General features: G+C 37.9%; 1 protein-coding gene across 2 annotated transcripts; it reads right to left on the bottom strand.

Moving 5' to 3' along the window:
* Positions 1 to 5,924: 5,924 nt before the first annotated feature.
* Positions 5,925 to 12,194, bottom strand: LOC120415434 (cytochrome P450 6g1-like). 2 transcript variants are annotated; one of them, XM_039576982.2, is made up of 6 exons: positions 11,598 to 12,194; positions 7,859 to 8,006; positions 6,799 to 7,219; positions 6,635 to 6,741; positions 6,295 to 6,576; positions 5,925 to 6,237 (listed from the first exon to the last, which is right to left on the bottom strand). In XM_039576982.2, exons 1-6 carry the CDS (start codon positions 11,942 to 11,944, stop codon positions 5,953 to 5,955), a joined length of 1,590 nt encoding a protein of 529 aa, XP_039432916.1. In that variant the 5' UTR covers positions 11,945 to 12,194; the 3' UTR covers positions 5,925 to 5,952. The 2 variants fall into 2 exon arrangements, with proteins under 2 accessions (XP_039432916.1, XP_039432917.1); XM_039576983.2 differs by lacking the exons at positions 7,859 to 8,006; positions 11,598 to 12,194 and adding an exon at positions 7,291 to 7,774.
* Positions 12,195 to 15,877: the final 3,683 nt, after the last annotated feature.

Here is a 15,877-nt window from a genome sequence, read left to right as displayed (position 1 = left end):
CTTAAAAAGTGCAAAAATGCCCCACGGCAAGAAAAAGAGGCGGTCCTCACCAGCAGGATCGGCAGATTTGAAGAAGCTAAAGAATGCCGAAGCGCTACCTGCAAAGCCAGGCAGTTTGAGCAAGGACGCTCAAAATTCGTCTGGAAACCAGTTCGCTATCCTCCCTGTGGACGTGAGCGAGAAGGAAGAATTTGAACGACGGGAAAAGTTGCCGCCCATTTTTGTGAAAACATCGTCATCGGATTCGGTGCGAAAGTGGCTGACCGGGTTTATCAAATCTGGTGCTTTACGAGCTTCCATTCGCTTGTGTGCTGATGGACTCAAAATTCTGCTACCTACCAGAAAGGATTACAACTACGTTCGGGATTTCCTGAACAACACAAAGATTGAATACTACAGCCATGACGATCCAGGTAAACGCCCCATGAAACAGGTCCTCCGAGGTCTGTACGACATGGATGTGAGTGTGCTGAAAGAAGAGCTCAATACTCTGAAGTTGAACGTAATCGAAGTCTTCAAGATGACGAGACACAACAAGGACATCAAGTATCGTGATCAACTGTACCTGGTTCATCTCGAGAAAGGATCGACAACGCCGTCTGAGCTGAAGGCAGTTCGGGCAATTTTCAACATCATCGTGACTTGGGAACGTTATCGTCCAGTGCACCGTGACGTGACACAATGTTCGAATTGCTTGCAGTTTGGACATGGTGGAAGGAACTGTTTCATCAAGAGTCGTTGTGCAACCTGCGGAGGTGAGCACAAAACTCAAGCTTGCGAAACAATCAACGAGAACATCGAAGCGAAATGCTACAATTGCGGCGGCGACCATTCTACCAAGAATCGGAGCTGCCCAAAACGAGCTGAGTTTGTGAAAATTCGGCAGCAAGCGACGACGAGGCACCAACCAAATCGTCGCAAAACACCACCAACTTTCACGGACGTGGATTTTCCTGCTTTGGCGTCCCTGGAGCGGGATCTGTTCGAGTGGTTTCAAATCTGCAGCCATTGCCGTTGAATCAGCGGCAAAAAGTTGCAGAGAATACAACACCTCCTGGTTTCAGTCAGCAACCGAAGGAAAACCAACCAGCATCAACGGATGAAGGCAGTAGTGACCTGTTTTCACCACAAGAACTTCTGAACATTTTCATCGAGATGACAACAACACTGCGTGGTTGCAAAACTCGTGCTGAACAAGTAAGAACGCTTGGAGGATTTATCTTAAAATACAGTTCGTAGTTTACTCGTTCTAATGATTTTGAATATTTCAATGAATTTACTTTTTTAGTTTTAAGTTAGGATTAGTTGTTAAAGCGATTTTTTTTCTTTTTTACCCAAATGTATTCGATTCAATGCAAAAATGTAAAACAATTTGAAGTAAATAAATGAATGTGAACAGTTAATAAGAAAACGAAAAATATAACAAAGATGAAGAGCATGTAGCCATACCACTTAGAATGTAAATGAAATGTAATTATTATAAGAAAGTTCAATAAAGACATATTTAATTTCAAAAAAAGGCACCAAAAAAGTTTCAGTCGGATTAAAAAATACAAAAAAAATCGAATGACCGAAATCCTAGAGAACTGCTCAAGAGAAACCGACCTTTCCCTAAATTGCTGGATATTATTTTAAAAGTTTGCTTGAGAACGGCAAAGTTTCCTGTCCCCAAAGTGATTGTTTTTTTGCCTGTCAACTGTCAAACAAAGGTGTACAAATTTAGGTCATATTTTTTGTCAATATGTTTAACCAGTATATCAATAACTACTTCAACATGTTAACGAATGGTAAAACGTTACTTAATCTACCGTATGATGGTTGATGCATTCGTCTCGATAGGATTCGAACTGATGACCTTTGGATTGGTAGTACAACTGCCTACCAGCGACTCCACCGAGGAAGGACCAATGGACGACTCCTACACTTGGACTAAGCTAAGGATCTAGATTAGGTCTGAACCAATGTTCACTTCCCCATCCGACGGATAAGACAAATCTTGACTCGAAAAAAGCCACCGGGTCTGACTGGGGCTGAAGCTAGGGCTGAAGCCAGGCCAGCTGGCCATCTGTTGAGTGACACCGAAACACTTATTTTAAGGAAAGATAAGAAAAACTTGTAACACGCATTATCCCTTCCAAAGAATTTTAGAAATTTTAATGGAGCATTTCCATTCGAGCAGTTTTTGCTTTTTTCTACAATGTATTCCTTATGGAGCGAACTGTCAAAAACTGCTCGACTGCGGGTACTCCATTTATAAACATACGTAATTTTTCATATCAATTACTGCCAACCCTATTTAAGGAAACTGTTTACATATTTACACAATTTATGCAACTCGGTTACGCTAGGGAATAAGTTGAAAACAAAAATAAACCAGTAGCAACGGTCAATTCAAAAATTATGCCACTTGTTCAAAATCAGATTAGTGCGCGTGACCTGTAGCGTGTGTTATACAACATTATCTTGTCTAATATTCAAAGTTAACAGTGTAGTAACTTCAGGCATCCACGCTAGGTGGTGATACTGATGCGAACAAATTTCGGAACCATGTTTTGAATTGGACTTGGCTCCATATGCTGCAACTGTGCAATTGGGTTCCTAGAAGCATGCAGTCATGTCGGAGCAACTTTATTCAGTTTGGACATTCTTGGTAAAGATATAGTTGAAGAATAAATGTGAGCTTTTACGTTTGTTGATACAACGTTACTCGTTTTTTTTTTATTTTAGATTAGTGCTTGGTTGACTTAGACTGGATTTACATTTCAGCTGTTTGTAACAAATCTACGTGCCTACTGGAAGAGTCCTCCTAAAAGGTTCACAAAAATTGTGTACAAAAAGGTCAAGGGTATAAATTTTGTCAACAAAATTATGAAACATTACCAGCTTGTGACACAAGAAGAATCGGGTGATTCTGAAATAGAAGGGCTTCTCACTGCAAAACAAAACGATGGAGTTTGTGTTGTGGTCATGAGTGGATTCTGCGGAGACAGCAACCTTAATGTTTCCTGCGATTCATGTACCAAGAAAGACGAGCTGCTAAAACGTTTCGAACAATATACATTCAAACCTCGATGGTTTGACACCAACTGTTGTTAAACGATCGGGGTCACTTTTTAGTTTGACACCCCTTTCAAACGGAGTTCACACACACGTTTGTTTTGATAGTGTGCGTGAGTGCCGTGCCGATTATCTGAAGAGAAATTTTAACAAGGCCTTCGAATAATCTAGTCTGGTATGTATACGAATTGTTTTGAATCAAATTTGTTTTGTGAAACAAATAAGGCAAAATACCTGATAGTGAAATCGAAACCATTTACAATTTTAACATAAAAAAGTAATTTAGACTACTTGCAACGCGGTTCTACTTTGTTCTAGCTGTTTCATTTTTCAAATAGAACTGAAACAGACCACCCGCAACGCTGAGTTGCAGTTTTATTTTTCGAGCAGTATTTTGAAACCGAAATAAAACTGCTCGACGAGTTTGTCTCAAACGTGAGACGATTTGGAACTGGAATAGAACTCAGTTTCAAAAAAAATCAGATATATAGAGATATCCACGTTTTTTACACACACACACACGATGATGCTGTGTTGATAATCATACGCACACAATTAAAAGCATTTTTTTGAAACAACATTTAGATCAGCGCGTTGCGAGCATCGTGTTCTAGTTTCATTTACGCCAGTTCTAAAAAATTAAAACTGCTCACAATTTGAAACAATTATAAAACTTCGCGCTGCAGACAGTCTTAATAATTTTGAAAATAGAACCTGCCTCAAACGTTTCCGATCGGAGAAGGCTAAAAAATCGCTGCTAGACTTCACGACACGTGCAAACTGATTGATTTTGAAACTGCTCGATGCACTGGATGCACTGCATGCTACGATCAGCCATTCCAGATATATAGATAAATCTGTATTTTACAGATTTTTCGAACCCAAAAATCCCAAAAATCTGTATACACATTTTTTTTTAAAACAGTTATATTTGAAAGTTTCAACAATTTAGTTATTAATGTAAGCTTAAATATGATTAAAAAGCTTAAATCTGTTGTTAAAAGTTTCAAAATGTCTTCTATGGCTTCAATTTCGACCAGATACAGACCAGATATAGATAAAGTACAGATAAAGATAAGGTAAGGCGGGAATTTGGTCCTTAAATGAAGCTTAGATTGCTCATATTAATGTTTACAGCGATAAAGATTATTTTTTTGAGTACAATGGCCCTTTGTACGACCACAAAGAGTTTGAAATGAATTTTTAAATCAATTTTGAAAAATTAACCTTGCGGTCCTTCTTGACAGAAAAGCTCCTACTTGACAGCTCGTTCCAAGGGGACCATAGTTGATCCATCGAAAAAAATTTGTCTTGTCATTTTTTTGCATTAAAATGAAAAAAAAAAAAATGATCAGAAATGGTTTTTGATCGTTTTTTTCCGTTGTACAGTCATCCCACATATTCGGAACACCCACAAATTCGGAACACTTTTGTGGTGAATTGTCAATAGGATGCCAAATGCAACTTTTCTGTCGACCCTACTATTTTTAGGACCTTTATTTGGACATTCTCTTGCTATTTCACTAGTAAAAGTAGTACTTTTTAAACAAAAACCTGCCTTTCAAGACTTTTTTATCCAGAGCAGCGAAACACTCCCTCCAAATTGCCTGTTCCATGATTGTGGGATGTTATTGTGCCTCCCACAAATGTGGAACACCTGAATTAAACTGATATTTTCACAAAAAAAAGTTATCAGACCATTCATAAAACATTACTAAGCATGAGTTTTATTGGTTTCAGAGTGTGAAGTCATTATTTTGTAAAAAATAAGTACTCCTGGAGAGAAAAAAAAGTTTGTTTACATCGTAAGAAAAAAGTGTTCCGAATTTGTGGATTGCAAGGGTCAATGTTTTCTTTAAAAACATGATATAAAACGTAAAAATATACAGCCGGTCTACACATCGATCGAAAGATCGCAAGAAAAGCTTTCACATGAAGGTAAAAGCAAATCATTATGTTCAATTATCGCTTTTCTATGATTTGTTGAACATTGGCCGATCTGTAAACTGTTCCGAATATGAGGGATGACTGTACATAAAAATTGACATAGAGCTTTAGTACCCAATTGGGTCCTAAAATGAAGCTTAGATTGCTGATATTGTTGTTTACAGCGATAAAGCTTATTTTTCTGAGTACAATGAACCTTTGTACGACCACAAAGAGTTTAAAATGGATTTTTAAATCAATTTTGAAAAATTAACCTCGCGGTCCTTCTTGACAGAAAAGTTCCTACTTGACAGCTCGTTCCAAGGGGACCATAGTTGATCCATCGAAAAAATGTTGTCTAGTCAAAAAAAAATTTTGCATTAAAATGAAAAAAAGTGATCAGAAATTGTTTTTAATCGTGTTATTTACCGTTGTACATAAAAATTGACATAGGGCTTTAGTACCCAATTGCTCCTGAACTTTTCAAAGACAATCATTAAGTCGAAGATTTTTTTGAATCTCACCAATAGTTATCTACGTGCGCATGTATTGCGTGTACGTACACGAAAAAGATTGAGGTTAAATTTTGTACCGTCCAGCAAAACAAATGGCGTGCTAGTGTGCGTGAGAGCGAGCTTAGATAACTCTATTAAATTCATTGACTTTGTTTTGTTTACAAACATTGTTCATCTACAAAAAGTGACAGGTCATTTTTCGACGTGTGACGTTACACGTGCAAGTGGAGTAGTGAAATCGATCACTCGTTCGCGAGAGAGGAGAGTCATGTTCCCTTCCGATTTTTTCTCTTGATGAGCGATAAATGAATTTCTTTTGATGGAGATTCTTCCATCACTGCCTTCCATTGATTGATACTAATAGTCGATTCATTGATTGAACAGAAACAAACTAAATAAAAAGGAATGTAAATAAAATCATCAAACTAATTTCATATCAACAAAATTTATTCTCTCAAAACAGCTTATCCTCCACCAAATTCGCAAACAGTCCCTCGTTCGAGCACAGCGTGAAGGCATTCTTCCGGTAGGTGAGCGTTTTCGGCGTCGACTCCGAGCACATCAGGCGATACCGCGACAGTAACCTCACGATGGCCACCTTTACCTGGAGCGTCCCAAAGTGAGACCCCAGGCAGGTGCGCGGCCCCACTCCAAACGGCATGTAGCTGCAGGGCACGATCTTGTCCAGGTTCTCCTTCGAGAAGCGTTCCGGGTTGAAGCGCAGCGGGTCGGGGAAGAACTGAAACAAATTTACAGTTGAGATTTATGGTGAATTTTGGACAGTTGAAAGTTTCACCTTTGGATCTCGGTGGATGGCGTAAATCGGAATGAGAACCGGCATTTTGTTGGGAATCACAAAGTCGTGGAATGGTTCCAGCTTGTAGCCGGTGGCACCTTCCGGCAGGGAGCACTGGCGTTCCAGGAAGGGGAGCACCGGGTAAAGCCGGGCGGCCTCGGATATTACGGCTCCGAGGTAGGGAAGCTCGTTGACTATGCACTCGTACGGAAGTTCGGGACTGCCCTGGTTGCGCCCGATGGCGGCGCAGATTTCCTCACGGAGGCGTTGCTGGATTGATGGCTTAAAGTATGAAAAATATAAGTGAATTTCTACTTTTTTTTTAGCTGAAGAAACGTACATTTTTAGTTAATTCATACAATGTGAATGATAATACTGATGAGGTAGTTTCAAAACTGGCCATGTAGAAGGTTGCCGCCTGTGCAACTAGAATGTCGTCTTTGAGAGCTGGGAAAATAAATTTGAAATAAATACTCAATTAAAATTTGTCGTTCGCGAACTTACGAATCTTCTCCTTCACCCCAATCGTGGCATCGTTACTCTTCAAACTGATCAACGAATCGATGAAATCGCCTCTCTTCTCGCCACTCGCCTCCCTTCGCTCCATCTCCCGCTGGATGATAACCCGCAGGAACTGCTCCGTATCCCGGGGAAACAGCTTAAACTTCAGGTACGGCACCAGTTCCGGCATGAAGAAGAACGACGCCATCGTAACGCCCCGCCGCGCCCCGTACTCGAAGATCTTCCTGCCGTAATACCGGAACTCGGACTCTTCCTGGCTGAGGCAGCACGACCGGATGCCGAAGAAGGTGCTGGCGATTACGTCGGTGGTGAACTGGGCACAGAGTTCTTTCAGCTCGATCTCCCGAACCTGGGGACGCTTCTCCGGAAGCGTTTCCACGTAGGACAGCATGTCCTGGCCGATCTGTTTTAGGGGAGAGGGAGAGAAGTTGAGGTTCGTAAGTTTGATTGGATTAGGTGGAGATCAAGATCAACCTGATCGATAAGAGGTAGCATGCGTTTCAACTTGAAGGAGGTCACCGACGGTGACAGGTGCGATCGCAAGTCCTTCCAAAGGGGTTCCTTGATCATCAACAGGTTGTAATACCCGAATGGGTCCGCGTTACGATCGGTGCACATTTGCCGGTTGCAGAAAAAGGTCGAATCCTGCGCGATCATCTTCCTGATCAACGCTGGATTCCGTATGACCAGCGCCTTCCTGAAGAAGATGTTGACTCCGAAAAAGTCCGCGCCCCTCGTTTTACGATGCCAATACAGGTACTCCATGTAGTCAAACATTGATCTAATCTGCAGTGCAACCAGGCTGAAATTTCCAACGACCGGAATCTCCAGCACGTAGCGAACTCCATGGTCGTTCCAGTAGTTGTGACGACACCAACCACGGTACACCAACAGTACTAAAGTGACCACCAGTAGCACCAACAACAGCGCCATTATCACAGTTCAAAGCTCGGATTAATACTGAATTTGCGAAAGACAGCTGATTAACCTAATCAGAGCGCTACTCGTGGCCCTTATCAGCAGCGTGAATGAGGCTTCTTACCTGGTCGACCAGCAGGTACATCTTTTTGATTTTGGCGAGACTGAGCGACGGCGTCAGGAAGGCGCGCAGCTGCTTCCAGTGGGGGTTCTTGATCATCAGCAGGTTGTAGTAGCCGATCGGGTCGCTCGCGGGGTCGGTGCACATGAAGCTGGAGAAGAGTGACGGGAAACTTTTATATTCATTCTTCGAGAGAAACTTGAAAATATTGTTTGATTGTCAATGCTTTGGTTTTTGAAAGAAATTGTGAATTTTGGAAAGTATCGTAAATAAACAAGAGAAAAAATAATGGTATTTAAAAAAATGTAAAACTTAACAAGCTTCAAGTTTTTGCAAAAAATATATTTAATATTTTTTAATTAAAAATTTCAGTTATTTGGTAATTTTATTTAAGGGTGCACAGCAACGAAGGAAGTTGTTGTCTTATTTTTCCAAAATTGTCAAACTTACGGACCCAATCCTGCAACAACAGGATTGTTAAATTAGTCAAACTTTGTTGTAAATTACTTTGTGGACATTACTTTAAGGGATGAATGAATCATATCGATATTTCCCATAGTTTTGAAGATTCAAAAATGTCTGTAACAAAAATCTGGGTGCAAAAGCTCTGGTTGATGTGCACCGTTAAGGCAAAATTTCACATTATTAACATTACCAGCACAAAATAGGGACCTACATAGGGAAATGAAATGTTCTGGGAGAAATTTCAAACACCCAAAGTCATTAAAATTTAAGGTTGAAAAACTTGTAGTTTTTCTTTGGTACTGGCACTTTTCTTGTACCGAACAAGCACAAACATAACAAAAACTACCAGGTTATTATCAACAACAGTTTTACAATACTTTGTTTGTGATTGTTATAAGTCTCGTTTTTTGCCAAAATTATTTTAAATTGATTCCAACCTTGTTCTTGCATGATCTTGTTGCTCGATTGGAACCCCGATTTGACAGTTCGATTGGAACCCTGAGAGTGACATTTCGCCTCTCCATATCCAGGTTTTTAAGCGAAGATGGCGTTCGAATGGTGAACGCCCGAAATGTCAAAATCGCGCAGTAGCACCAACATTAGAAAAAAAATGTGGCTGTCAAGCCATGGCACACTTTTTCCGTAATATTGGTACCACTGCGTGATTTTGACATTTCGGGCGTTCACCATTCGAACGCCATCTTCGCTTAAAAACATCGATAGGCTCTCTAGCACAAAATACTCTAATTTAATGTTGTTGCAAAACAAGCTTCAAATAACCGTGAATTTTTAAAGTTTTTGATGAAAAAATTTCATAATTCACTAATGCATAAATTTACACAAAACTATTTTTATTCAAATCAGGCTAGTGAAGTCAGAATCATCAAATTCTCAACTACTTCTATGAGATGTGTTGTCAAAGTCGGGATCGGGTCTTTATAGCTTAATTTAGAGAAGTATGAGTAGATAAAAAAGTTACCCGATTCCGCAGTCCAGCAAAACTCCTTTTTTATAAAGAAAAACTATAATTTAAATATCAAGCTCAATTAAAAAAAAAAAACATCAAAAGTATCACATAATACAGTTATGGAACTGTCACATATTTGAGGGAAAAAAAATTGAATAAAATTTGCATTAGAGTATAACTAAAACTTGAAAATTATCACGATTTCACGACTATGATCACGATGCGTAAAATAAGTAAAATATTAAATTTTCCATGAAATAACGCTTTTCAAATTAAATACTCAAAAGTAACTACTTTTAACGAATGTTTCATCAACAACTTGTGAAGCAATTCTACAAAATGAGTAAACTGCTTGTAGAAAAGCACGATATTCCCATACTGCAATAGTTTTGATAAAATCATAAATTAAAATTAATAGAAATATTGAAAAGAAATAAAAACATCCTTTTTTTCCAAATGCAATAAAATTTCTACAGAAAAGTAAATTTTTAAGCTATATCAATTTAATGGTAAATTCAGCGAGGGTAATTTTAGGTTTTAACAGGAAAGTGTCCGTACTTGTTAAGTTATGAGTAAGACACATTTTTATTCGAAGAGCATATAAAATTCATTTTTTTTTTAATTTGAGAACGGGAAATAAATAAATTTAGTTTAAAGCTAATAGCTTTGCAAAGCACAGTTTTATAAAACTTTCAGTCTTATAAAACAAAATCGGTCCGAGTTTTTTTTGAACAAAAACCTTAAATGTTCACAAAATACCGTATTTTATCGAAAGTACTCAATCTATTTACAATTTGCATTATGGGTATTGGAAGCGATATTTGGTGTAAATTTTCTCTATATTAGAGTTTTTTCTTTACTTTACTTTTTTGTAGAACACTTTATATTCACAAAATACCCTATTTTTTCGAAAATACACTAATTTTCATAATTTGCAATATAGGTATCAAACGAAGTAAAATTTTGCACTCATATTGCAATTTATAAAAACCTAAGTTTTTTCGAAAAATTTCAGCAATTTGTAAAAAAATTAATGTTTTACAAAAACACTTGAGTAAATTGAAATTGTTTTCTAAATTTCGCTCCGTTTGATACCGTCATCAGGGGTGACATTGGGTCTGGGGGTGATATTTGTATGACCAAATGATACCCCCCCGGCCCAATGTCACCCCTGATGACGGTAACCATATTGCAAATTATTAAAATTTGAGTATTTTCGCAAAAAAAAAACGGAATTTTATGAAAATTTTAGTATTGAAAAATGCTAAAATGCAAACAACATTTCGCTTCGTTTGATACCCAAATTGCGAATTATAAAAATTTTAGTTATTTTTTCAAAAACCAAGGCAGTTCAAAAAAAATTGTGTATGCATATATTTGATACCCATATTGAAATTTTTGAAAATTTGAGTATTTTCTAGAAAAAAGGTATTTTGTGAAAGTTTTAGCACATTACAAAAAAAACTAACTTAAAAAAAATTGAGAATTTACAATAAAACGTAAATAAAAAGGAAAAAAGCAGGTATTTTCAAAAAAAAATATTTTATGAAAATTTTAGTATTTTACAAAAAATAACTAACAAAGTGAAAATGCATACAAAATTTCGCTTCGTGTGCAAATTATGAAAATTTGAGTATTTTCTTAGAATACTGTAATTTGTGAAAATTTGAGCATTTTCAAAAGCTCCTAAAACAAGTGAAGATGCATACAAAATTTCACTTCGTTTGCAAATTATGCAAATTCGAGTATTTTCTTAAAATACTGTATTTTGTGAAAATTTAAGCAAAGCTCTTAAAAATGTATTTGCCAAAAACTACGGTATTTTGTGAAAATCTCAAAATAAAAAAAAAACAGATAAAGTGCATACAAAATTTCGCTTCGTTTGATTTATTGCAAATTATGAATATTTGAGAATTTTAGAAAAAATACTGTAAATATTTTGTGCAAAAAAAATAAAAAAATGTTAATTTTGTTAAGTACTTAACTTTTATTTTGTTTCGATGTACTAAAAAGTAATGATTTAAACATTTTGGAATATTTCTGGTAAATTTTTGATTAGCTCACTAAATCTTTGGATTGAATTAAGACACTTTTTGAGCCGAATCTCAGATAATTTAATAAAAGTGTATAAACAAATGGAAAGTGGCTGGAATATTGAAAATCTGACAACCGTAAATCTAAAGGTATGAGTTGTGAAGTTAAATTTATAGAACATTGAAAAATTTGTGAAGTTACCAACCAAAAAACCACAGCTTGGAATTTCAAATTCAATTTTTTTAAATAAATTACGGTCCATAACATTTTACCTACCGATTACAAAAGAACGCCGCATCCTTAATCAACACCTGCTTGATCACCTCCGGATCCCGCAACACCAGCGCCGGCTGCATCAGCAGCGCAATCCCAAACAGCTTACTTCCCTTAACCCTTCCGTCCTCGTACAGTTGCTCCATCAGCTCGAACATACTCTGCCTCATCAACAGTGGCTGCAGAAAGTTCCCAACCAGGGGCCTCCCGCCGATGTACGGAACCAGCCCCTCGAAGCATTGCCAGTATCGGGTAGCACCGGTTGACACGAACCAAGCAATGAACAGCACTATACAGAGCAAGAGCAGCGTGATGTAGCTGCTGAACACGTCCCAACTTGCGTAAATCATCACTCGGAGTGCGAAAGAACTTGGAGGTAATTCGAGCACTTCTTGGAACAATATGCGAACTTGGTGTAATTGAAGATCTTGGCGGACTGCGGCACGGTTCGCGGAATCTGGAGTTCTGACCAGGTCGCGCACACTGAACAAACGATTGACAGGTTTCACGCCACTATCAGCCGAGGAAGCTTATCAAGTTACTCTCTGGCGTTGAGTTGCAGTCTGGACTGAAGTTCCTCTCGTGATGAATGCCAGAGATGGTTCGCGAACTTCACAGCGCACTTCAAGTGGAGGTTGTGACGACAATTAAACGTGCTGGTCAGTCGGCGCGTACTAAAGTTAGTGACTGCACTGGAATGGTTGGGCTTTGTCAAAACGGAACGAGCTGCTGGGAATTGGCGGCGAACGTTGACCTAGGTCAATGCGGATTAAGTCGCGCAAATTAAAGCCAATCAATGGATGATCGTTTAGCAATTATCTCATCAATGTTAGACGTATGAGATACTAAGGCACTTAAATGCCTAAAATAGGTGCAGTTACTCTTCTTAGTTAAGGGCATTCCTAGAGCTGGATGTGCTACCGTATAGAATTACAACCGAACGCTCGTTTGGGCTTGTAAGGCTTCACAGTCGAGTTTCGAGTTTTTCTCGATTATTTCTTTGTGGAGAGCTACGTTACATTGTTGGTAACAGACACTTTTTTGAATATTGAAAATGAAAAGATTTTCCTTTCAAAGTTGGTGTAATTAGGCTGTTAACTAACTTAAATCTCAGTTTTTTTTGAAAATATTGAATTATTTCAATACCCAAGTAACATTTTTAAACCAACTAGCCACCACCAAGTTTTATTAAGGGTTTATTGTAGCATCTTGATTGCCTAATAGTTTTCTTTGGGCATTCACCGCAACCAACAAGCAAGAGCTAATTAATAGGTTCTAACAGGGTTTTATGCCTCAGACATAAAACCGGGTGGAAATAAAAGCCGACTGGCTTTCAATAAGGTTTTATGAAAGTTTTAACAGAGGCTTGAAAACCAGATGGCAATGCCATGCCAAACGGTTTTATCGCATGCTTTGTTAAAACCTAGGGTGTTGTAGCTGTCAAGTGCCATTAGGCATGTAAAAAGCTCACTTAAAACCATAAGCTCCTTAAAGAGCATTTATCGCGGCCAAATAGCAGTGCACAAATATGGCGCTAGACGCGTGCTCTGATTGAATATGATTGACCGCCATCTTGATTGAAAAAATAGAAAACTGAAAAATTTGATTTAAATTTGATGAAAACACACATTTATGCTGAATTTCTGGTATGATTTATATAGCGATAGATGTTTAAAAATATTTTGAACATTTTTTTCAAAGAATTGCAATAAAATATTTTTTAATATTAAACACTATGATTGCAAAATATTGATTTTTGATGAAGCGAGTTGAATTTTTTGGCTCTATCTCCCCTACATTTATCAATAAAATTTCATCCGCAGCTGAATTTGAGCCAACATTTGTGAGAAATAAGCTTTCAAATTATTTGGATTACCTCTAATATCTATTATTTATCATCGCCATTTTTGACAACCATCTCCATAATTTCATTTGGCAAGACGAAGACTTATTTTTTGCCAAAATAAAACCTATTTGGCATAAGACGTTTGAAGACGTATGAAATGTCATTTTTCCATAACTCCTGACTAGGTTTTAACAAAGGTTTTATCAAGGCTTTGAGGATGTTGTTAGGATTCAGTTGTAAAGCCTTGAACTCCTATGTAGGTTTTATAAATAGGCCGTAACAACCTTTTGCGGAGGTCCTTTTGGGTTTTAAGTGGGGTTTATCAAGGTTCTGGGGAGTTTGTTACGACTAAGGGGTTTTAATGTTGGTTTTGGCTGATAGGTTTTATAGCGGTTGTGACAGCTTTGATAAAGCCTAAAATGTTACTTGGGCTCCCAAGTAACATTTTTAAACCAACTAGCCACCACCAAGTTTTATTAAGGGTTTATTGTAGCATCTTGATTGCCTAATAGTTTTCTTTGGGCATTCACCGCAACCAACAAGCAAGAGCTAATTAATAGGTTCTAACAGGGTTTTATCATATGGAGCCAAGTCCAATTCAAAACATGGTTCCGAAATTTGTTCGCATCAGTATCACCACCTAGCGTGGATGCCTGAAGTTACTACACTGTTAACTTTGAATATTAGACAAGATAATGTTGTATAACACACGCTACAGGTCACGCGCACTAATCTGATTTTGAACAAGTGGCATAATTTTTGAATTGACCGTTGCTACTGGTTTATTTTTGTTTTCAACTTATTCCCTAGCGTAACCGAGTTGCATAAATTGTGTAAATATGTAAACAGTTTCCTTAAATAGGGTTGGCAGTAATTGATATGAAAAATTACGTATGTTTATAAATGGAGTACCCGCAGTCGAGCAGTTTTTGACAGTTCGCTCCATAAGGAATACATTGTAGAAAAAAGCAAAAACTGCTCGAATGGAAATGCTCCATTAAAATTTCTAAAATTCTTTGGAAGGGATAATGCGTGTTACAAGTTTTTCTTATCTTTCCTTAAAATAAGTGTTTCGGTGTCACTCAACAGATGGCCAGCTGGCCTGGCTTCAGCCCTAGCTTCAGCCCCAGTCAGACCCGGTGGCTTTTTTCGAGTCAAGATTTGTCTTATCCGTCGGATGGGGAAGTGAACATTGGTTCAGACCTAATCTAGATCCTTAGCTTAGTCCAAGTGTAGGAGTCGTCCATTGGTCCTTCCTCGGTGGAGTCGCTGGTAGGCAGTTGTACTACCAATCCAAAGGTCATCAGTTCGAATCCTATCGAGACGAATGCATCAACCATCATACGGTAGATTAAGTAACGTTTTACCATTCGTTAACATGTTGAAGTAGTTATTGATATACTGGTTAAACATATTGACAAAAAATATGACCTAAATTTGTACACCTTTGTTTGACAGTTGACAGGCAAAAAAACAATCACTTTGGGGACAGGAAACTTTGCCGTTCTCAAGCAAACTTTTAAAATAATATCCAGCAATTTAGGGAAAGGTCGGTTTCTCTTGAGCAGTTCTCTAGGATTTCGGTCATTCGATTTTTTTTGTATTTTTTAATCCGACTGAAACTTTTTTGGTGCCTTTTTTTGAAATTAAATATGTCTTTATTGAACTTTCTTATAATAATTACATTTCATTTACATTCTAAGTGGTATGGCTACATGCTCTTCATCTTTGTTATATTTTTCGTTTTCTTATTAACTGTTCACATTCATTTATTTACTTCAAATTGTTTTACATTTTTGCATTGAATCGAATACATTTGGGTAAAAAAGAAAAAAAATCGCTTTAACAACTAATCCTAACTTAAAACTAAAAAAGTAAATTCATTGAAATATTCAAAATCATTAGAACGAGTAAACTACGAACTGTATTTTAAGATAAATCCTCCAAGCGTTCTTACTTGTTCAGCACGAGTTTTGCAACCACGCAGTGTTGTTGTCATCTCGATGAAAATGTTCAGAAGTTCTTGTGGTGAAAACAGGTCACTACTGCCTTCATCCGTTGATGCTGGTTGGTTTTCCTTCGGTTGCTGACTGAAACCAGGAGGTGTTGTATTCTCTGCAACTTTTTGCCGCTGATTCAACGGCAATGGCTGCAGATTTGAAACCACTCGAACAGATCCCGCTCCAGGGACGCCAAAGCAGGAAAATCCACGTCCGTGAAAGTTGGTGGTGTTTTGCGACGATTTGGTTGGTGCCTCGTCGTCGCTTGCTGCCGAATTTTCACAAACTCAGCTCGTTTTGGGCAGCTCCGATTCTTGGTAGAATGGTCGCCGCCGCAATTGTAGCATTTCGCTTCGATGTTCTCGTTGATTGTTTCGCAAGCTTGAGTTTTGTGCTCACCTCCGCAGGTTGCACAACGACTCTTGATGAAACAGTTC

The sequence above is a fragment of the Culex pipiens genome, chromosome 2 (genome assembly GCF_016801865.2).
Source record: "Culex pipiens pallens isolate TS chromosome 2, TS_CPP_V2, whole genome shotgun sequence".
In the NCBI taxonomy this organism is placed as follows: Eukaryota; Metazoa; Arthropoda; class Insecta; order Diptera; family Culicidae; genus Culex; species Culex pipiens.
The sequence above is the reverse complement of the archived record's forward strand: the minus strand, read 5'-3'. Positions and strand labels throughout refer to the sequence as shown.